A 22,839-nucleotide genomic window follows, 5' to 3' on the forward strand; every position below is an offset into this window, starting at 1 on the left:
AACACATATGCAGTGTTCCCATTATTGAGCCTCTTTCTGGGGTCAATGCCCTCGTCTTTTTAATTCCCATGACCCCAGACTTCACAACAAGTCCTCCAGAGCGGCAGGAACCATAAACAAACCGGCTGAGTATCCCTCTCTTTGACTAGCACACCGGCCTCGATGCAGAACAGTGTGGCATTGTGCAGACAGATAACTTCGACAGAGCTCAGTGCGACTCAAATATTGTCCCTGTGTCTGATTTTGGGTAAAAAGGCTCTAAAAGTGGCTAAAATGCAGCCCCTCGTTGTGCTTCAACCTACAAGTATGACATTTGGAAGGTATATGAAGCATGGTGGGACGCAGAGAAAAGCCTCTTGGCGTCATATCTTAAACCCAACAGGAAGTCAGCCATTTTGGATTTCACACGCAACTATGAGAGATTTAATTTGTGAATATTAGACGTGATTTTGTCCTGTTGTCTTTTCTGAAGTGTCTCTAGTTTCACTGTGTGTGTGTGTGTGTGTGTGTGTGTGTGTGTGTGTGTGTGTGTGTGTGTGTGTGTGTGTGTGTGTGTGTGTGTGTGTGTGTGTGTGTGTGTGTGTGTGTGTGTGTGTGTGTGTGTGTGTGTGTGTGTGTGTGTGTGTGTGTGTGTGTGTGTGTGTGTGTGTGTGTGTGTGTGTGTGTCAGAACGGGACTAGCCGCCTGCAGCGGGTCCAGGACGATGCGGAGGAGGTGAAGGTCATCATGATGGAGAACATGAACAAGGTCGAAGAGAGGTCGGATAAACTGGGAGACCTGGAGACCCGAGCTGAGGACCTTCATGAAAAGGTGAGGAGACCACTTTAAAGAGTCCTCTCCTGCTGATGTTCAGGTGTATATCAGTATGTAGTGTCTCTACTTTAAAGAGTCCTCTCCTGCTGATGTTCAGGTGTATGTCAGTACGTAGTGTCTCTACTTTAAAGAGTCCTCTCCTGCTGATGTTCAGGTGTATATCAGTATGTAGCGTCTCTACTTTAAAGAGTCCTCTCCTGCTGATGTTCAGGTGTATATCAGTATGTAGTGTCTCTACTTTAAAGAGTCCTCTCCTGCTGATGGTCAGGTGTATATCAGTATGTAGTGTCTCTACTTTAAAGAGTCCTCTCCTGCTGATGTTCAGGTGTATATCAGTATGTAGTGTCTCTACTTTAAAGAGTCCTCTCCTGCTGATGTTCAGGTGTATATCAGTATGTAGAGTCTCTACTTTAAAGAGTCCTCCACTGCTGATGTTCAGGTGTGTATCAGTATGTAGTGTCTCTACTTTAAAGAGTCCTCTCCTGCTGATGTTCAGGTGTATATCAGTATGTAGTGTCTCTACTTTAAAGAGTCCTCCCCTGCTGATGTTCAGGTGTATATCAGTATGTAGTGTCTCTACTTTAAAGAGTCCTCTCCTGCTGATGTTCAGGCGTATATCAGTATGTAGTGTCTCTACTTTAAAGAGTCCTCTCCTGCTGATGTTCAGGTGTATATCAGTATGTAGTGTCTCTACTTTAAAGAGTCCTCTCCTGCTGATGTTCAGGTGTATATCAGTCTGTAGTGTCTCTACTTTAAAGAGTCTTTTCCTGCTGATGTTCAGGTGTATATCAGTATGTAGTGTCTCTACTTTAAAGAGTCCTCTCCTGCTGATGTTCAGGTGTATATCAGTATGTAGTGTCTCTACTTTAAAGAGTCCTCTCCTGCTGATGTTCAGGTGTATATCAGTCTGTAGTGTCTCTACTTTAAAGAGTCTTTTCCTGCTGATGTTCAGGTGTATATCAGTATGTAGTGTCTCTACTTTAAAGAGTCCTCTCCTGCTGATGTTCAGGTGTATATCAGTATGTAGTGTCTCTACTTTAAAGAGTCCTCTCCTGCTGATGTTCAGGTGTATATCAGTATGTAGCGTCTCTACTTTAAAGAGTCCTCTCCTGCTGATGTTCAGGTGTATATCAGTATGTAGCGTCTCTACTTTAAAGAGTCCTCTCCTGCTGATATTCAGGTGTATATCAGTATGTAGTGTCTCTACTTTAAAGAGTCCTCTCCTGCTGATGTTCAGGTGTATATCAGTATGTAGTGTCTCTACTTTAAAGAGTCCTCTCCTGCTGATGTCCAGGTGTATATCAGTATGTAGTGTCTCTACTTTAAAGAGTCCTCTCCAGCTGATGTTCAGGTATATATCAGTATGTAGTGTCTCTACTTTAAAGAGTCCTCTCCTGCTGATATTCACGTGTATATCAGTATGTAGTGTCTCTACTTTAAAGAGTCCTCTCCTGCTGATGTTCAGGTGTATATCAGTATGTAGTGTCTCTACTTTAAAGAGTCCTCTCCTGCTGATGTTCAGGTGTATATCAGTATTTAGTGTCTCTACTTTAAGGAGTCCTCTCCTGCTGATGTCCAGGTGTATATCAGTATGTAGTGTCTCTACTTTAAAGAGTCCTCTCCTGCTGATGGTCAGGTGTATATCAGTATGTAGTGTCTCTACTTTAAAGAGTCCTCTCCTGCTGATGTTCAGGTGTATATCAGTATGTAGTGTCTCTACTTTAAAGAGTCCTCTCCTGCTGATGTTCAGGTGTATATCAGTATGTAGAGTCTCTACTTTAAAGAGTCCTCCACTGCTGATGTTCAGGTGTGTATCAGTATGTAGTGTCTCTACTTTAAAGAGTCCTCTCCTGCTGATGTTCAGGTGTATATCAGTATGTAGTGTCTCTACTTTAAAGAGTCCTCCCCTGCTGATGTTCAGGTGTATATCAGTATGTAGTGTCTCTACTTTAAAGAGTCCTCTCCTGCTGATGTTCAGGCGTATATCAGTATGTAGTGTCTCTACTTTAAAGAGTCCTCTCCTGCTGATGTTCAGGTGTATATCAGTATGTAGTGTCTCTACTTTAAAGAGTCCTCTCCTGCTGATGTTCAGGTGTATATCAGTCTGTAGTGTCTCTACTTTAAAGAGTCTTTTCCTGCTGATGTTCAGGTGTATATCAGTATGTAGTGTCTCTACTTTAAAGAGTCCTCTCCTGCTGATGTTCAGGTGTATATCAGTATGTAGTGTCTCTACTTTAAAGAGTCCTCTCCTGCTGATGTTCAGGTGTATATCAGTCTGTAGTGTCTCTACTTTAAAGAGTCTTTTCCTGCTGATGTTCAGGTGTATATCAGTATGTAGTGTCTCTACTTTAAAGAGTCCTCTCCTGCTGATGTTCAGGTGTATATCAGTATGTAGTGTCTCTACTTTAAAGAGTCCTCTCCTGCTGATGTTCAGGTGTATATCAGTATGTAGCGTCTCTACTTTAAAGAGTCCTCTCCTGCTGATGTTCAGGTGTATATCAGTATGTAGCGTCTCTACTTTAAAGAGTCCTCTCCTGCTGATATTCAGGTGTATATCAGTATGTAGTGTCTCTACTTTAAAGAGTCCTCTCCTGCTGATGTTCAGGTGTATATCAGTATGTAGTGTCTCTACTTTAAAGAGTCCTCTCCTGCTGATGTCCAGGTGTATATCAGTATGTAGTGTCTCTACTTTAAAGAGTCCTCTCCAGCTGATGTTCAGGTATATATCAGTATGTAGTGTCTCTACTTTAAAGAGTCCTCTCCTGCTGATATTCACGTGTATATCAGTATGTAGTGTCTCTACTTTAAAGAGTCCTCTCCTGCTGATGTTCAGGTGTATATCAGTATGTAGTGTCTCTACTTTAAAGAGTCCTCTCCTGCTGATGTTCAGGTGTATATCAGTATTTAGTGTCTCTACTTTAAGGAGTCCTCTCCTGCTGATGTCCAGGTGTATATCAGTATGTAGTGTCTCTACTTTAAAGAGTCCTCTCCAGCTGATGTTCAGGTATATATCAGTATGTAGTGTCTCTACTTTAAAGAGTCCTCTTCTGCTGATATTCACGTGTATATCAGTATTTAGTGTCTCTACTTTAAAGAGTCCTCTCCTGCTGATGTTCAGGCGTATATCAGTATGTAGAGTCTCTACTTTAAAGAGTCCTCCACTGCTGATGTTCAGGTGTGTATCAGTATGTAGTGTCTCTACTTTAAAGAGTCCTCTCCTGCTGATGTTCAGGTGTATATCAGTATGTAGTGTCTCTACTTTAAAGAGTCCTCCCCTGCTGATGTTCAGGTGTATATCAGTATGTAGTGTCTCTACTTTAAAGAGTCCTCTCCTGCTGATGTTCAGGCGTATATCAGTATGTAGTGTCTCTACTTTAAAGAGTCCTCTCCTGCTGATGTTCAGGTGTATATCAGTATGTAGTGTCTCTACTTTAAAGAGTCCTCTCCTGCTGATGTTCAGGTGTATATCAGTCTGTAGTGTCTCTACTTTAAAGAGTCTTTTCCTGCTGATGTTCAGGTGTATATCAGTATGTAGTGTCTCTACTTTAAAGAGTCCTCTCCTGCTGATGTTCAGGTGTATATCAGTATGTAGTGTCTCTACTTTAAAGAGTCCTCTCCTGCTGATGTTCAGGTGTATATCAGTATGTAGTGTCTCTACTTTAAAGAGTCTTTTCCTGCTGATGTTCAGGTGTATATCAGTATGTAGTGTCTCTACTTTAAAGAGTCCTCTCCTGCTGATGTTCAGGTGTATATCAGTATGTAGTGTCTCTACTTTAAAGAGTCCTCTCCTGTTGATGTTCAGGTGTATATCAGTATGTAGCGTCTCTACTTTAAAGAGTCCTCTCCTGCTGATGTTCAGGTGTATATCAGTATGTAGCGTCTCTACTTTAAAGAGTCCTCTCCTGCTGATATTCAGGTGTATATCAGTATGTAGTGTCTCTACTTTAAAGAGTCCTCTCCTGCTGATGTTCAGGTGTATATCAGTATGTAGTGTCTCTACTTTAAAGAGTCCTCTCCTGCTGATGTCCAGGTGTATATCAGTATGTAGTGTCTCTACTTTAAAGAGTCCTCTCCAGCTGATGTTCAGGTATATATCAGTATGTAGTGTCTCTACTTTAAAGAGTCCTCTCCTGCTGATATTCACGTGTATATCAGTATGTAGTGTCTCTACTTTAAAGAGTCCTCTCCTGCTGATGTTCAGGTGTATATCAGTATGTAGTGTCTCTACTTTAAAGAGTCCTCTCCTGCTGATGTTCAGGTGTATATCAGTATTTAGTGTCTCTACTTTAAGGAGTCCTCTCCTGCTGATGTCCAGGTGTATATCAGTATGTAGTGTCTCTACTTTAAAGAGTCCTCTCCAGCTGATGTTCAGGTATATATCAGTATGTAGTGTCTCTACTTTAAAGAGTCCTCTTCTGCTGATATTCACGTGTATATCAGTATGTAGTGTCTCTACTTTAAAGAGTCCTCTCCTGCTGATGTTCAGGTGTATATCAGTATGTAGTGTCTCTACTTTAAAGAGTCCTCTCCTGCTGATGTTCAGGTGTATATCAGTATTTAGTGTCTCTACTTTAAAGAGTCCTCTCCTGCTGATGTTCAGGTGTATATCAGTATGTAGTGTCTCTACTTTAAAGAGTCCTCTCCTGCTGATGTTCAGGTGTATATCAGTATGTAGCGTCTCTACTTTAAAGAGTCCTCTCCTGCTGATATTCAGGTGTATATCAGTATGTAGTGTCTCTACTTTAAAGAGTCCTCTCCTGCTGATGTTCAGGTGTATATCAGTATGTAGTGTCTCTACTTTAAAGAGTCCTCTCCTGCTGATGTCCAGGTGTATATCAGTATGTAGTGTCTCTACTTTAAAGAGTCCTCTCCTGCTGATGTTCAGGTGTATATCAGTATTTAGTGTCTCTACTTTAAAGAGTCCTCTCCTGCTGATGTTCAGGTGTATATCAGTATGTAGTGTCTCTACTTTAAAGAGTCCTCTCCTGCTGATGTTCAGGTGTATATCAGTATGTAGCGTCTCTACTTTAAAGAGTCCTCTCCTGCTGATATTCAGGTGTATATCAGTATGTAGTGTCTCTACTTTAAAGAGTCCTCTCCTGCTGATGTTCAGGTGTATATCAGTATGTAGTGTCTCTACTTTAAAGAGTCCTCTCCTGCTGATGTCCAGGTGTATATCAGTATGTAGTGTCTCTACTTTAAAGAGTCCTCTCCTGATGATGTTCAGGTGTATATCAGCATGTAGTGTCTCTACTTTAAAGAGTCCTCTCCTGCTGATGTTCAGGCGTATATCAGTACTTTTTAATTGTACTTATGAACAGTACTCTCGTAAATGTACTTACTGCCAGTTTATGGCCTTAAGTTAGAAGTTACACATAACTCTCCAAATGTGTTGAATTGAAGATATGTATTCATCCCTACAGGTAACTATGGTAACATATAGACCAAGTGTCTCTGTGTGAAACTACTTCCACACGGGTTAACCGGAGGAAATGTCATATTGATGTCTATAAATACTCCTGAGCTGGAGAGGAAAACAAATGTACAATTTACATCCTGAATGTGTTTTATGGTGCTATGTTTAGAAAGGTATTTCCTATTGTGTCCTAAGATGAATGAAGCTGGTGTGCCAGCGTCCGCCCGGGGTCAGCGGGGGGGTCGCATCGTTCCCACTGAAACAGCACACATGCAGAAAAACTGCCCAGTCCTGTTTAATGGCCAGCGTAGTTGCCCCCAAAGTGTTTGAGATGTGGAGGAGGGTCGCCAGCACATAGAACCTGCCGGATGCTAACTCACAAATGTTAGCCAATTAGCTCAATTAGCATCATTGGTGTTAATTAGCACGAATGGCCTATGTGGACACTTTTGGAGTGGTCTTGGAGTTTACTGAGGGTGCTGAATCCATTTCTGACGTTTTCCGGATCAACGATGGCAGTTTTAAGCAGAAAGAGGCCATATTTGCGAAAAAATAAGCCACCTGTCCATCCGGTCCACTCCAACTTCAACATTGAAACTTAAAGGTGGGGTCGGTAAGTTTCAGAAACTGGCTCGAGTACAATTTGAAAGTACACAGCCGAAAAGAATCCGCCCCTTCCTTCAGACTTCCTTACAGAGCACCTCCTCCAAGGGCGGCAATCCAATCCGATTGGTTGTACTTTTTACAGTATCACGGCTTCTACAGATGAAATTTTTTTATGGATTTGTTGTCAAAGCACTTCAGATATTCACTGCTATCGGGATGTTAAGAGCATTCCATGGAATATAACAACAAGTGCATCTCGAGCCGGTTTCTGAAACGTACCTACCCCACCTTTAAGCTTAATCAAAATCAGCCCACAGACAGTAAAAATCTGACTTTAAATGGATGCAAAAACACAGAAAATCCAACATGAGATCTTAGTTTTGCGCAAAAAAATAAATCCTCAGTGGCGTCTTCTTCTGGTGTTTTGTTTACAATTGATTTGTGATGTGTCCGGCGAACGCAGCTTTTCACCTGCCTTCACTGTGCCGTGTTTAAAGTGTGAAATAATTTATACGGTGTGATGTGACAGCGTTGTGCGAACCATGCGACCTGCTTGACCCCATCGTAGTCATGTGATCTGTTGGTAGTACAGACTAGCTGAGAAAAATATATTTTCTGGATTTGATATGTTTCCTTTGTTGGCTTTGGAGGTTTTACAGCAGTTAGTATTTCTGACCTTTCAAACACATCGTATCTCGTTGCTGTAAATGCCCCTGGGACGTAAGGGGTTTCGACTTCTGATTTTAATTATTGTTTTAACATTTATTCGAACAAGTTCCTTGCCAGTGAGTCTCACACAACATGGTACAGATACAATATCATACTGTTGTATACAAATATAGATATATAATAGAATCAAAAAGTACAATATACAATAGTAATTATCAACAAATGTAGATGCTTACAATATATTCACTTTGCCAAATACCTTACAACAGGCGACCATTTCTCTCAAGACTCTTCCATCTTGAGTCTTTGTGTCCATTGGTCCAAAGCAGTGAGGTTCAAACCAGTTGATAGCAAGCATTTTATTAATACCAAAGCTCTGCATATACATCTTGTCTGTTTCTGATTTTAATAACACAACGTAATGTAACCGCTTCTTTTTCTGCGTGTTTTCTCCCCAGGCTAAAGTATTTGAGAAGAAAACCAGCAAGGTGATGCAACAGAAGCGCTGTGAGAACAAGAAGATGCGCTACGTGTTCATCGGCATCGGAGTGGTGGTCACCATCGTTATTATAATAACGATAATCCTCACCGTAGTTGGATAACCTGCAAGAAGAAGAAGAAGAAGCTTTTCTGCTGATAAAAGGAACTTACAACATCAGGACTAAGATATAGGGGAGTTGCGTCTGTGGGGGACGTCTCTCCTGCAGGGCTCAGTGTGGAATATTTCTGTGTCTTTAAGATATATTTATGGGTCAGTCGATCCCACTCTTCATTTCAGTTGATATGGTACTATTCATTGCTTTGCTGCTTTTTGAAATAACTTCTCAACATCGAGTCTCCGTCAGGCCCACACATCCTAAAATAACATCTTAATAAGGGGGGCTTTCTTTCGCTGTATCTGGATATGGATGGGCGATATCTGTATTATAACGATATGGTGATATAAGTTACATTTGGATATGATTATGTGAGGCATAATGTACAGTGGTTATTAATGAAAACAGACCTTATAGGGAATTGGAACCGTGGTGCATTCAGGGACATCACGGCCATATTTGTGGGATATTGTTTATAGCGACAGCATAATCAATCAATATATATCAGCGTTTCCCGGTCACCTGTCAGCCGTTTAATATCCGAAATGAATAAAGTATGCGCGAAATATCAATAAAACAAGTTAATAAAAAACATCTGAACTTAAGTGGAGAACGGACCAGGATGTCTCTTTACACAGAGCGGTTCAAGCAGGGGTGTCAAACTCAAGGCCCGGGGGCCAAATCCGGCCCACGGCTTCATTTTATGCGGCCCCGCAAGAGCTTGCAAAGAATATAATATGTTTATTATACGGTTACTTCCACTTTAAAGAAGCAGGTTGTCCGTAAACTACATGTCCCACAATGCATTTCGTTTTGTGAAATGCGCACTGAAGAGACTTCTGCTTTCAGACGTAGTTAATTACGAAGTTATTATCCTATCCGATAATAATCCAATTCAGAGGCAATAATGTAATGTAATACATTATTTTATATATTATATATTTATATAGTTACAACCGGCCCTTTGAGTGCAACCTTTATGCGAATGTGGCCCGTGATGAAATTGAGTTTGGCCCCCCTGGGTTAAAGGGTTTCACAGCCATTATCAGAAGTCTTCCACACAAGCAATTTGCTTTGGTGTTTCGGTGCATATCATAAACACAGTCAAATAAATTAAAATGAAAAGAAATCAAGCAAAAATGTGCAAAAAACATTAATATATAACAATTAAAATACTGTAAAAAATGCAGAGTATATGTTAATTAACAATGGAAGAGCTATGCGGTTGCATAATCTGGAGCATTGTGCAGAGCAGAGACGGATCCGTTCCTTCTCCACATTCATCTCAAAGTACTTTTTTAAATGTCACTATTTCTGGATTTATTTAGCATATTCTGTGTGTGCACTTTGTCCTAGATGTCAAGAAAACAAACGTTAACTCCGTCCTCTCCCTCTCATGTTCTTCGTGTCTTCTCAACAAGTGGATGCAGCCAATAATCCAGCATCCAATTACTCCCCAAACATACTGAAGGCTGATATATCTTTTGCTGTGAGCGAAGAGGAGAGGGAAGGAACCGGGTAAATAGAGGTCATGCAGCTGTAGATAACTCGCATTGTAAAACATGAACTGATGTATTGTGTAGATTTATTTTCTGTTTCATTAAAATGTGTTGGAGTGAAATTGGATGGCGTTTTAGTCAAATGACCACTTTAAATTAAAACTAGTAATAGTCCAAAAGGTTATTTTGAACTCGAGCTGTAACAATTTGTCAATAGACTGAAAAAATAATCGATTGCTTTTCGATTCAGAATTTCAGTAATTCTTCATGCAAACATTTCCCAAATTGTTGTTTTCAGCCTCTCAAATGTGGAGACTGAGACTCCCTAATTTTCTCAGTTTTATATCAAACTGACAAAACCACACTTTTAAAGACAATTTGAGAAACTGGGAAGGCGATTTAACTTTTTTCCAGAGAAAATGGCCGCCTCAAATTAATGATGTAAATACTTATAGTATAGTAATAGTAAGTTGCAGCCTTTGAAGTGAGAACATGTGAGGCTGTTAATGCAGCTTGCAGTAAAGCGGGTGAGGATTACCGGGGCCTCCTGCTGGTCAATGGTTGGTATGGTTTATTGCGCAATGACTTAAAACTTTATTTGATCAGTCAACCTTTTTCCTGGTTTTGTTTTTGTTGAAACACTTCTATTGACTTTAGTTTTACTGGAGTAAAAGGTCATATATATTATTCAGAAATGGACCCATCTGCACATTGACTACTTTTACTTTTGGTACTTTCACTATATTTTGATGATAATACTTTTTTTTTACATTTGGAATACATGTAACCGAGTATTCCTACACTCTGGTACTACTTTTACTCAAGTACAAGATATGAGTACTTCTACTTTTACTCAAGTACAGGATCTGAGTACTTCTACTTTTGCTCAAGTACAAGATCTGAGTACTTCTACTTTTGCTCAAGTACAAGATCTGAGTACTTCTACTTTTACTCAAGTTCAAGATCTGAGTACTTCTACTTTTGCTCAAGTACAAGATCTGAGTACTTCTACTTTTGCTCAAGAACAAGATCTGAGTACTTCTACTTTTGCTCAAGAACAAGATCTGAGTACTTCTACTTTTACTCAAGTACAAGATCTGAGTACTTCTACTTTTGCTCAAGAACAAGATCTGAGTACTTCTACTTTTACTCAACTACAAGATCTGAGTACTTCTACTTTTACTCAAGATCTGAGTACTTCTACTTTTACTCAACTACAAGATCTGAGTACTTCTACTTTTACTCAAGATCTGAGTACTTCTACTTTTACTCAACTACAAAGGTCCAAAAGTTTTATTGTCACAAAGCTACAGTGTAAAAATGGCAATGAAATTCTTCTGACCTGAGCTCCATCAAGGATGCAACATATAAAATACAAATACAAAATAGTGCAATAAGTCTTTATACATGCAAATAGAATAGAACAGAGCATGACATTAAATATTGTACATTTAGACGTAATTAAATACGGTTTATTGCGGTGGTAACTATTTAGATAAATAAGTCAATTGCAAGATGACAAACAGATGAATGTTTATGGAGGCACTTTACAGAGCTCAGGTGTTTAGCAGTCTTATGGCCTGTGGAATAAAGATCTGAGTACTTGTACTTTTACTCAAGTACCAGATCTAAGTACTTCTCCCAGCTCTGCTTTTGGTTTCGATTTTATTTTTTTATTGACAAAAATATTTTGGACATGTAACTCCACATAAACGATTTAAATACACGAATACAACAATAAATACTTATAATATTGTTATTTAAAGATAAATAAATAAGTATCAAATTACAATTAAAAAAAAATCACGTACGTAGCTTTTGTGACCCGGAAGTGACATCGGAAAGTTCTTCCTGCAGCAAGACCGGCAAGATGGCGGCGGACACGCAGGTTTGTGAGGCTGGTTTTTAAAACATTTCCCGCTTTCATTCATGAATTCAAGAATGCTACAAAAACCCAAACAAGTATATGTTTACTTCCGCTTCATAAACACACTGCTGTGTTTCGCGATTTAAAGACGGTGTTCAATAAAAGCTGAGCGCAGGCTGTTAGCTGGACGCTAACGTGCTGTGACGTCACCATGCTAACGGTAGCATTGAGATTAGGTTTTAATTCATGATTTATTGTTTTGTAATCTATATCTTCTGGTGTTTTAACTTAATGTCCTTTAATGTAAACTATTTTAATTAACCTAAATTAAGCAGACTAGCATCTCGTGTGATGATACACTAAGCCACGCCTTCTATACGGAGCTTAATGATAAAGAGTGGGTTCTTTAAATCTACTGTAGTTAGTTAGCATGTTGACAAAGGGATAGTTTCATTGCTTTTGTTGACAACGTTTAAACACGTGGACCTCAGTTTTTGTGTCATAATAATACTAATAATAATAAGCCTAATTTGCATAGCTCTTTTCGTTTCTTAGGTGTATTGGGTAAGGCTTTAACAACAGTTTAACACAGCCGTAAAAGGTATGATAATACATAATAAAATGCTGATCCCTCTCGGTAGAATAAAAGACGACAAAATCAATAAATAGGATAAAATATAAATAGCTATTTAATCAAAACAAAGTAGCAGTTTTTTGTCAGCATATACAAATATTGAAGCAGCTTGTAATATCAGAATCCGTTGTATTACTAAGTAGGTTTCTACATGTGAAGAATTTGCTTTGGTGCAAGTGGCATTATATATATATAATATATTGAAAGAAATGCAAATAAAGCATACACGTTGCACAAGTATGTTAAGCACGAGTACTTCTACTACTACTCAAATATAAGACCTGAGGTTATTGCACATATCCGTCTTTTATATACATGTTTAATGAGCATGACAAACAATGCTAACGACTGCTTGGTTTTACTTGCTGTTCATGTGACAACTTTAAAATACAAAATGTTCTTAACGTGTGAATATAACCGCCCTATGTCCTCTTGCGTTTTCTTTCTCCAGGTTTCAGACACACTGAAGAAATTTGCTGCCAATGTGACCACGGCCAGTGTGAAGGAGCGCAAGGAGATCTTTGGGGCGCTGAAGCTGTGTACGAAGGGCAAAGGTGAGGGGGTTTCACGTCTCGCCCTTTAACGGTTAAACTCGATGCCATCATCACCACTAACGCTTCTTTTAAAATCTCTCTTCCTCCAGAGTTACCGGAGCCTGCCATCAAGGGACTGTGCAAGCTCTTCTGTCTCACGCCGCACCGATACAAGTGAGGCCGGATTATGAATCCATTAAACCTCATTTAGTTTGTGTTTATGTTAAATGATATGTTTGCGTTGCCTGGAGAGGGAGGGGTTTGTGTTGTTGAGCCTGTCCTCGTTGAATTATGGGATGCCAGCGATTATTCGAATATTCGCTACAGTCTCCATAATCGAATATTATTTTTAAAAATCGATTTTATTTATATATATATATATATATATATTTTTATGTATTTTAACGGAATTCCTTTTGTCTGTTTTTTTTTTTTTTCTCTCCCGTGGGGGGGGGGGGGGGGTCGGTCAAATAATCGATTATTATTCGCCAGGGCTGCCGAATAATCGATTTTGATTATGGTCAGTTTCTGGCAACCCTAGTTGATATATGGGATTGATGGAAGCTTCTGTCAGCATGATGCGATAATCATTTTATACATCTTATATTTTCAGTGATGAGAGGAGATGTGCTTTCTTGATCCCAATGTGGGGACTGTTTGCGTTGCAGCAGCATAAAACTCAAGGCATTGCACACGAGAGAAATTCGTGGAGTAAAAACATCTCAAATAGAGATAAAACAGCATTAAAAAAAGTAGAAAATATACATGTTAAAATACCAATTTACAGTACTCAAAATATAAAGCAGGATATTATATATATTGAGTAAGGATGTGCGATTATGGCAAAAATCATAATCACGATTATTTTGGTCAATAATTGATATCACGATTATTAAATACGATTATTAATCCAATCCACTTTATTTATATAGCACAGTTTAAAAACAGAGGGTTTGCCAAAGTGCTTCACAATGAACATAACATTATAATAAAATATAATATTACACGAATAGATAAAAAAGCACACATAAGAATAAATACAAGGCACATAAAGGCTGTGGACAGACAGTGAAAGCATACAGATAGGTCTGTATGGTATAAGGTATAATTCAACTGAAAAATAAATGATACATTTAAATGAATAATTTAAAATGAATAAATACCAATAAACAAGATCAACAAATAGTGAACTTCCACAAGCTGCTAAACATGATATGATAAATACAAATTAATTCGATCAAATATGTCGCAGTCACAACCTCGCAAAGCAAAATAATAGTTTTTTTCGATTATGTTGTTTTCGTAATTGTGGCAGGCCAAAATCGTAATTGCGATTAAAATACGATTAATTGTCCAGCCCTAATATTGAGTGTGCTGCGTGTGGCGGTGTGGGAACTGATGGCTTGACATGGAGGAAAGCGTGTTCAGCATTATGGAGGTTTATCAACGGATTGCAAGAATGCAAAAAAGGCACATTTCAGAACAAAAAGATAGAAGATTCATTCAGGCACAACTTGGACAAAAATATATATTAACAAAAAATATTTCTCAGTTTGAATGAATTGATATTTGAGATGTTTTACTTCTCAAACATCTGCCAAATTTAAAAGCTTAATGCAAACTGAACGGATACACTTCAGGTTTCCATCACCTGTTGCTTCAGAATGAGAATATGGAGGGATGAACGCCTCTGTAATGCAGAGCACAGTAGGGCTGCTCAATTAGTCGTATTTTAATCGCGATTACGGCGTGCAGCGATTACGAAAACAACGTCGAAATAAAACCATTATTTTTTTATTATTACTTTTAAATAAAAACATTTTTTTTTTGGTTTTTCAGTTGATTTAAACTTAAAGTTCCGGGGAATCAACTGTTAAAAACATACTGTTCACATTTAGTTTCTCCAATAAATGGATGTTTTCAAAGTCAATGAATAATCGCATTTACAATTATTGACCCAAATAATCGAGATTATGATTTTAGTGTACAGCGCCCGGGGGGAAGGGGGGTGTCTGGTGCCTTGCTCAAGGGCACCACGGCAGGGCAGGAGGTGAACTGGGACCTCTCCAAGTAGCAGTCCACACTCCATATTTAGGTCTGGTCGGTTACTGTTGCGTCGGCCCACAGTGTTATGTATCATATCAGTGTTTATCCTTTGTGTTGACCTAAATGTATGTGTGCAAAGAAAATTACATTTATTCAGGCAAAACTTGGACAAAAATATAAATATATATATATTAACAAAAAGTATTTCTCAGTTCTATTGAAATGAACAATAACACGTTTTAATGTTCACCAAAAGGCAGGAGAGATGTAGAACTTGCCAAATTTAAAGTGAATTTAATGCAAAAATAACACGTCGCGCGAGTCATTTCAGCACAGTATGTTTTATAATGAACGCACGTGTCCTTAACCTGTTGCTGCAGCAGTATCCAGCTTGTGTATCCTTTGTGTTGACCTGTGTGTGTGTGTGTGTGTGTGTGTGTGTGTGTGTGTGTGTGTGTGGTGTGTGTGTGTGTGTGTGTGTGTGTGTGTGTGTGTGTGTGTGTGTGTGTGTGTGTGTGTGTGTGTGTGTGTGTGTGTGTGTGTGTGTGTGTGTGTGTGTGTGTGTGTGTGTGTGTGCTCCTCAGAGATGCCGCTTCCCGCAGAGAGCTGCTCTCCGTCATCTCCCAGCTGGCAGAAACCCAGCCGGACGTCCTGGTGACGAGTCTCCTCCAGAGCCTGCTGAGCAGCGGCGTCATCAGCAAGACCGCAACGCCCAGGTACTCGAGACTCAGAGGTCAAAGGGGACCTGTCAGGCAAAAAAATAAACCCTCTCTCTTTTCCTCCGTACCCAAACCTCTAAAAACGGGGAACAACGGAGCTGATCCAGATTTGCGTCCGATATGACGTCATATCTGAAATGTGGACCCACGGGCCAATCAGAAACGTTGCTATCAGAAACAATGCCCGACTGTTCTGGACGTAATATGGTCGGTGTTTACATTAGCATCGCTAACACTCAGAGCTAACCTGTGCTGGAGAGCATGTGTGTGAAGAAGCAGGAAGTAGAAAGGAACTCACCTTGTGGTGTAACCGGCAAGAGAGAAAGCCTTTGAGCTCCAGACTGTTTCAGAGAGGATCCTTGATGTGGTTTGGAACAGGATGGCGTTTCATCACGGCAGTAGAAACTAGGAGTATAATAGGAGACCTTTAATGTGGTTTCTCGTCCACTTCCTGTTCTGTTTCTTTCTTTGATCTCTTCGTCGCTGCTGTATTAAAAATATTGGTATGTTTGCAGTAAAAGCGCCGGCTCCGCTGCCTTCATCGGGCTGTCCTGGACCTGCCTGTTGGTCCCCGCTGTGTTCTCATCCCCGGAGAAGAAAGAAGGGCCTGTCTGGAAGAAAATGGTCAGTCTCAATATGTCTGTTTCTAACGGCCCGCATTTCACCGGCGTCAGAGTTTCATATTCAAAGCGCTGCCTTCCTCTCTCAGGTGGAGGTCCAGAGCCTGCTGGTGGCGGATGTTGTGGGCGGAGCCAAGTCCACGGCGCAGAAATCCAGCCTCAAGCACCTCAGTCAGCTGTGGAAGGGAGTGAGTGACGCATCTGCAGAATCCATTTAGACATAATGTTCGGCTATAAAGGAAAGCTCGAGATGTTCGTGGTTTAGAGGGTTCAGTTCTTTATTCTTGTGTGGAGGAACGTGTCGCGTTATGTGCCGTGTGTTCGGTAGCTTTGTGTGGACGACTGTCGTGGCGCGGCTCTCGGCCATGACGGAGAACGTGGAAAGAACAACAAGATAAAGAAAGATATTTATTGTAACGGATTCAACAAACCAGAACGAGCTACCGTGTGTTGGGAGACCGGAAACCCTTTGGTCCCACGGGGGAGAAGTGCGCGGCAGGAACAGAGCCACAGACAGCTGAATGTGCAATGCGTTAAAGAAAATAATAAAAAATATTACATCCTGTAACAGATCTTAAGATTTAGCAGCCAGGTCTATATCACAGATATTAATGGCAGTTATATAGTGTGTGTGTGTGTGTGTGTGTGTGTGTGTGTGTGTGTGTGTGTGTGTGTGTGTGTGTGTGTGTGTGTGTGTGTGTGTGTGTGTGTGTGTGTGTGTGTGTGTGTGTGTGTGTGTGTGTGTGTGTGTGTGTGTGTGTGTGTGTGTGTGTGTGTGTGTGTGTGTGTGTGTGTGTGTGTGTGTGTGTGTGAGACTAAAGCAAAGCGTAGCTGCTCTCCCAGAGTACTGCGCAGAGAGCGAGGCTCGGGCCAGGCGCCCTCAGTCAGTGCTGATGGGAGAATCGTTAAAGGGACAGCAGGGGTCGTCACAGCGACCCCGTGAAAACGAGATGGTTCTCCTCGTATCAAACTTCTGTTTCTAAAAATGCTTTTATTTTGATTGTATCTTTACTTTGACCGACTTCTGTACAGAATGTATTTTATCAGCACGTGCGTGCCTCTTTATTCAACATGGAGACTACCCTTCACTTTTATCTACACTGTCCCTTCTAGTTCCTTTTTATTTATTAAGCACTGCATTCTCTGTAGTAGAAGTATTTTTAGTTGCAGTTGTTTTAGTTGTTGTAGTAATTGTTGTTGTTGTTGTTGTTGTTGTTGTTGTTGCAGTAGCAGTTGAAGTAGTTGTAGTAGTAATTGTTGTTGTAAATGGTGTAGTGGAAGTTGGAGTTGTAGTCATTGTTGTAGTTGTTGTTGTTGTTGTTGTAGAAGTAGTAGTAGCAGTTGAAGTAGTCGTTGTTGTTGTTGTTGCAGTAGAAGTTGTTGTTGTTGTAGCAGTAGTAGTAGTAGCAGTTGAAGTAGTAATTGTTGTTGTTGTAAATGGTGTAGTAGAAGTTGTAGTCGTTGTTGTTGTAGAAGTAGTTGAAGTAGTATTTGTTGTTGTTGTTGTAGGAGTAGCAGTTGAAGTAGTGGTAGTAGTAATTGTTGTAGTTGCAGTAGAAGTTGTTGTTGTTGTTGTTGTAGGAGTAGTAGAAGTAGTTGTTGCTGTAGAAGTTGTAGTCGTTGTTGTTGTTGCAGTAGAAGTTGTAGTCGTTGTTGTTGTTGTAGCAGTTGAAGTAGTTGTAGTAGTAATTGTTGTTGTAAATGGTGTTGTAGAAGTTGTTGTTGTTGTTGTAGGAGTAGCAGTAGGAGTAGCAGTAGACGTAGTGTGCAGACTTTGCGAATGACCCGTTGAAAGCGAGATGGTTCCTTTAGTCTCTGCTGGTATTAATCGCCCTCTGCTCCCTCTCAGAACCCCGGCCTGGTGGACCAGTACGTCGGCACCCTGCTGAGTCTGGACCCCAGCCCCGTCACCCTGGCCATGCTGGGCGTGTGTCTGGACTTCTGCACCGCGCAGAAAGAGAAAGCCACCATCGAGAAACACAAGGTGAGATACTGGGATTCAAATCCCAAACCTTTATTGGTATTGTCGAGTTGACAACTACCGTTCATACAGGAGCAAGTACTTCCTCTGCCGATCTGCAGATATTGAAACCTGATGCAATACTTACATTTTTCTAGATTAAAAAATACATTGCAGTTATTAAAGTAGATGAAACGTGTAAGCTGGTTGTATGCATTGCATTCAGAAAAGAAATGTGCATTAATTTAGTTTCTTCTAAATATTATATATTTTCTCTTTAATTATTACTTATTTATTTTTAAGTACTTTTGTATTTTCAGGTGTAAAATTACACTTATTTCTTTGTCTTGTTTTATTTATACTGTATGTAAATAATACATTTGTATTTTGAATCAAGTACATGAGGGGACAAACTAAGTCATTAAAAAATATTAAAAGAAAAACTACTGAAAATTCAAAACTGGGCCCAAAGTACCATCGAGTTTAGATAAATGTAATCCTGGATAATGTTTTTATAAACTTTGTTTCATCTCATAAAGAAAGAAAAAACTGCTTTCATTTATATATTTGTAATTTTTTATACATATATACAATTTATTTACCGTACTTTCCGGACTACAAAGCGCACCTGCATATGAGCTGCAGCAGCTAAACTGTCCGTCTGTCTTGCTCTCGTTCTGTCTCTCGGTTCCACTTTTACTTTGGCGCGCTACCTGTCTCACTCTTTTCCGGCCTCCAGCTTTTCCCGCTTAAAGGCGGACCGGTCCTAGAGCCCGTAGTGTTAAGGTGGTTAATTTGACCTGTAAAACCCATAGATGTAGGAGGTCCCCTAGTGGCCGTTAGCTGTACAAAAAAAATGGGGGAAAAAGTCGCCGCTTATAGTCCGAAAAGTACGGTACTTATATTTTTTTCTTTAATTATTATTTATTTTTAAGTGCTTTCGGGTTTTCAGGCGTACAATAATGCATATTTCTTTGTCCTGTTTTATTTATACTGTAGGTAACAACAAAGTACATGAGTGGACAAACTTCGTCAATAAATACAAATTATATTAAAAAGAGAAAAACGAACTTCAGTAAAAATCTAATTACCGTACTTTTCGGACTATAAGCCGCGACTTTCCCCCCCATTTTGTTTGTACCGCTAACGGCCACTAGGGGACCTCCTACATCTATGGATTCTACAGGTAAAATTAACCACCTTAACACTACGGGCTCTAGGACCGGTCCGCGCCCGCCACCTCTAAGCGGCGGGCTCCAGCAGGAAAAGCTGGAGGCCGGAAAAGAGTGAGACAGGTAGCGCGCCAAAGTAAAAGTGGAACCGAGAGACAGAACGAGAGCAAGACAGACGGACAGTTTAGCTGCTGCGGCTTATATGCAGGTGCGCTTTGTAGTCCGGAAAGTACGGTAATCCTGGATAATGTTTTTATAAACTTTGTTTCATCTCATAAAGAAATAAAAAACTGCTTTCATGCTGTTCATTTATATATTTGTAATTTTTTATACATATATACAATTTATTTATATATTTATTTCTTTAATTATTCTTTTTTTATTAGAATGCTTTTGGGTTTTCAGGCGTACAATAATGCATATTTCTTTGTCCTGTTTTATTTATACTGTAGGTAAAAACAAAGTACATGAGTGGACAAACTTCGTCAATAAATACAAATTATATTAAAAAGAGAAAAACAAACTTCAGTAAAAATCTAATTAATCAAATTAAATAAATCTGGAAATTCAAAACGTTGCCCTCAGTTCATTTTTTTAATAATAATAGATTACATTTGTATCGCGCCTTCAAGGGACCGAAGGCCGCTTTACACAGTGGAGCAACAGCCAGACGCAAGGGGCACGTAATGAAGTGAATGTACTCTGATGTTTGTCTGCCGTGTGTTCCAGAGTGCCGTGTTGGACCTGTACATCAAGTCGGTCCTCATGAGTAAAACCAAGCCCCAGCAGCACATCCTGGACCGAAGCAGCTCCTTCCTGCGTCACGTCTCCCACTCGGAGTTCAAAGACCTGCTGCTCCCCACTCTGCAGAAAACCATGCTGAGGAGCCCGGAGAACGCCATGCAGAGTGAGAGCTCCCCAACAAAGAACATGTGTTTAACTTGTCTAGTTCCCCATAGGCGACCGCATTATCGCTTGTGCCTCTGGAGATCAGAATGTCTCCACTTGGACTTAATGTCCGCAGAAAGGCAGAGCATGCAGGAAAGCAAAGGCTACATCGATGCCTTTGTGATTTTAACACTTGAGCATCCCTGAGAACGCCGAGCGAGACGCTTTCCGAGCCATTGTTTTCGATACGTCCGCAGCATCGACTAAAAGCAGAAATGAACCCTGAATATCGTGGCTTTCTAACCTTCCACCGATGAGCGAGGCTGGGGACATGCGATCCAGAGCGATGAGCAGTTCAAGATAGGGACTCTAAACAAAAGATTTAGACTTGAACACTTCAAATGGACCCTCGAAACACAAGTCATAGTTCAAGTCATATTCGTTTCGTGGTCGACGAACTGTTCCTCCGACTCATCGGGTCATCGATATCCTCACTTTCATGCACATCGTAAGCCGAGGGGTCTTTCCAAGTTCCTCAGCTTACTCAAATCATTTGTCGCGCTGGGCCTTCTCAAACCGAGCAGCAACTATTTCCCGGAGGTCGCGTTAACCGAATATTTTCCGTCTATGACATTTTTTTTTAACAATGGCGGAAAAGTCTGAAAGCCAAAGTTTCCCCGCAGCCGGGCTCCGGTGTTATGATGCATGCCTTTGATATGACGGTCATTTGCAACATTATCTTGCACTATGTTCAAAGCTCTAAAGCACGCCTTCCAGAGGATAGTTAACAACAAGCAACAAAGAAGGTCAAACAGTAATTCGAGACTTAAAAAGCAAAGTCTTAACAATCAGTTCAGAGGAATTATGGGGTTTCAGGCGGGCTTTGAAGGTTCAGAGAGAGAGAGGAAGAAATAATGATACCGTTTCCAAACCTAACTTGAGTATAAGCTTTACGCTGCGCTGCCGCGAGGTGCAGTGGGCGTGCATAACACAGCGCTAACAGTTCACGAGCGAGTCCCCCCCCCCCCCCCTTGTCAGCTATTTTTTTTATTTAGTTTTAGTCTTAGCTCCTCCTTCGCGTCGAAAGGAGCCAGTTGAGGTGGTTCGGGCACCTAGTTAGGATGCCACCTGGGCGCCTCCCTAGTGAGGTGTTCTAGGCACGTCCAGCTGGGAGGAGACCAAGGGGTAGACCTAGGACCAGGTGGAGGGATGATATCTCTTCGCTGGCCTGGGAGCGCCTTGGGACCCCCCAGTCAGAGCTGGTTGATGTGGGAAAAGAAAGTTTGGGGCTCTCTGCTGATACTGCTACCCCGCGACCCGACCACGGAGTAAGAGGAGAAGATGGATGGATGGATAGTCCTTGTTAACCATTTCCTTTTTAGTTTTAGTCATATTTAGTCACCTTCATCCTGTTTTTATTTAGTCAAGATTTAGTCGACTAAAAGTCTGAGCATTTTAGTCGAAGAAAACTAATTATTTTAGTCTACTTTTTGTCAATGAAAACTGTCGTTGTCAGTCATTTTGACGGACAGGATCGTAACATTTCCGTCATAATCCATTATTACCCCTCGAGTGCACAATGTATCACTCACTCGCGCTGACGGGGGGTATTCGGTTAACGCGACCACTGCTCCTAAGCCCTGTTGCCATTTTATTTTCTGTTGAATAAGGTTAGTTAGATCATATTTAGTCTCCTCATTTTTCGTCAACGAAAGTAAAGAGAGATGTTGTCATAGTTTTTATTAGTAAACTACATTTTCGTCTCGTCACTTTTCGTCAACGATATTGCCTGATGATATCGTTACAGTTATTGTTTACTGCCGTCTCGTCATCGTCACGGAAAAATAGGTCGTTGTCGAACATATTTCGTCATAGTTTTAGTCAACGAAATTAACACTAGTGTCCAGGCCGACGGGTTATAATAGATTTTGACGGAAATGTCACGATCCTGACGGGCAGCGAGAAAGTCCAGCTGCCCGTGACATTATGACTCATCACAGATTTGTTTTCGTTTTATTCAAATCGTCGACGGTACTAATGAGAGCATGTCCTGGTTTCCCTGCAGCTGTTTCCTGCCTGATCTCGGCTCTGACTCTGGACCTCAGTCAGTACGCCATGGACATCGGAAAAGCCATCGCAAGTAAGACCTCAAACGACGCTTGTTTACTTAGTTTTGTTTACATCTGGAACAAATCCCCGAAGCATGCACTCGGCGGTCATGCGGGTGTGACTTGGAAGGTGTGTGTGTGTGTGTGATATATGTCTGTGCTGTGTGTCTCAGGCCAGCTGAAGGCGAACAACGGGCAGCTGGCGGAGGAGGCGGTGCAGGCCATGCAGAACCTGGCGAAGCAGTGCAGCGATCCGTCCGCCGTGCAGGACATCGTCACGCACCTCTTCCAGATCCTCGGGGGTACGTTTCACCGGAATCAGTGCTGAAGGCAAGAGCGTTAAACGCAGAGGACGAGTTGCTTCCCGTGCCAGTGGACGAGTTGCTTCCCGTGCCAGAGGACGAGTTGCTTCCCGTGCCAGAGGACGAGTTGCTTCCCGTGCCAGAGGACGAGTTGCTTCCCGTGCCGGTGGACGAGTTGCTTCCCGTGCCAGAGGACGAGTTGCTTCCCGTGCCAGTGGACGAGTTGCTTCCCGTGCCAGAGGACGAGTTGCTTCCCGTGCCAGAGGACGAGTTGCTTCCCGTGCCAGAGGACGAGTTGCTTCCCGTGCCGGTGGACGAGTTGCTTCCCGTGCCGGTGGACGAGTTGCTTCCCGTGCCAGTGGACGAGTTGCTTCCCGTGCCAGAGGACGAG

General features: G+C 41.1%; 2 protein-coding genes across 2 annotated transcripts in view; both read left to right on the forward strand.

The window, feature by feature from the left end:
- Window positions 1-656: 656 nt before the first annotated feature.
- vamp5 (vesicle-associated membrane protein 5) lies at window positions 657-9,721 on the forward strand. Its single transcript, XM_034079243.2, has 2 exons — window positions 657-810; window positions 7,963-9,721. Exons 1-2 carry the CDS (start codon window positions 727-729, stop codon window positions 8,104-8,106), a joined length of 228 nt encoding a protein of 75 aa, XP_033935134.2. The 5' UTR covers window positions 657-726; the 3' UTR covers window positions 8,107-9,721.
- A 1,699-nt stretch (window positions 9,722-11,420) lies between these two features.
- The window catches only part of gcn1 (GCN1 activator of EIF2AK4), a 79,517-nt gene continuing 68,098 nt past the window's right edge, over window positions 11,421-22,839 (forward strand). The window contains 10 exon segments of the mRNA XM_034079245.2: window positions 11,421-11,487; window positions 12,552-12,654; window positions 12,744-12,807; window positions 15,264-15,395; window positions 15,914-16,022; window positions 16,108-16,206; window positions 17,868-18,002; window positions 19,880-20,057; window positions 22,104-22,178; window positions 22,320-22,448. Coding sequence (XP_033935136.1) covers window positions 11,470-11,487; window positions 12,552-12,654; window positions 12,744-12,807; window positions 15,264-15,395; window positions 15,914-16,022; window positions 16,108-16,206; window positions 17,868-18,002; window positions 19,880-20,057; window positions 22,104-22,178; window positions 22,320-22,448 — 1,042 coding nt within the window. The 5' untranslated portion in view covers window positions 11,421-11,469.

This window comes from Pseudochaenichthys georgianus, unplaced genomic scaffold (assembly GCF_902827115.2).
Source record: "Pseudochaenichthys georgianus unplaced genomic scaffold, fPseGeo1.2 scaffold_573_arrow_ctg1, whole genome shotgun sequence".
Classification (NCBI taxonomy): domain Eukaryota; kingdom Metazoa; phylum Chordata; class Actinopteri; order Perciformes; family Channichthyidae; genus Pseudochaenichthys; species Pseudochaenichthys georgianus.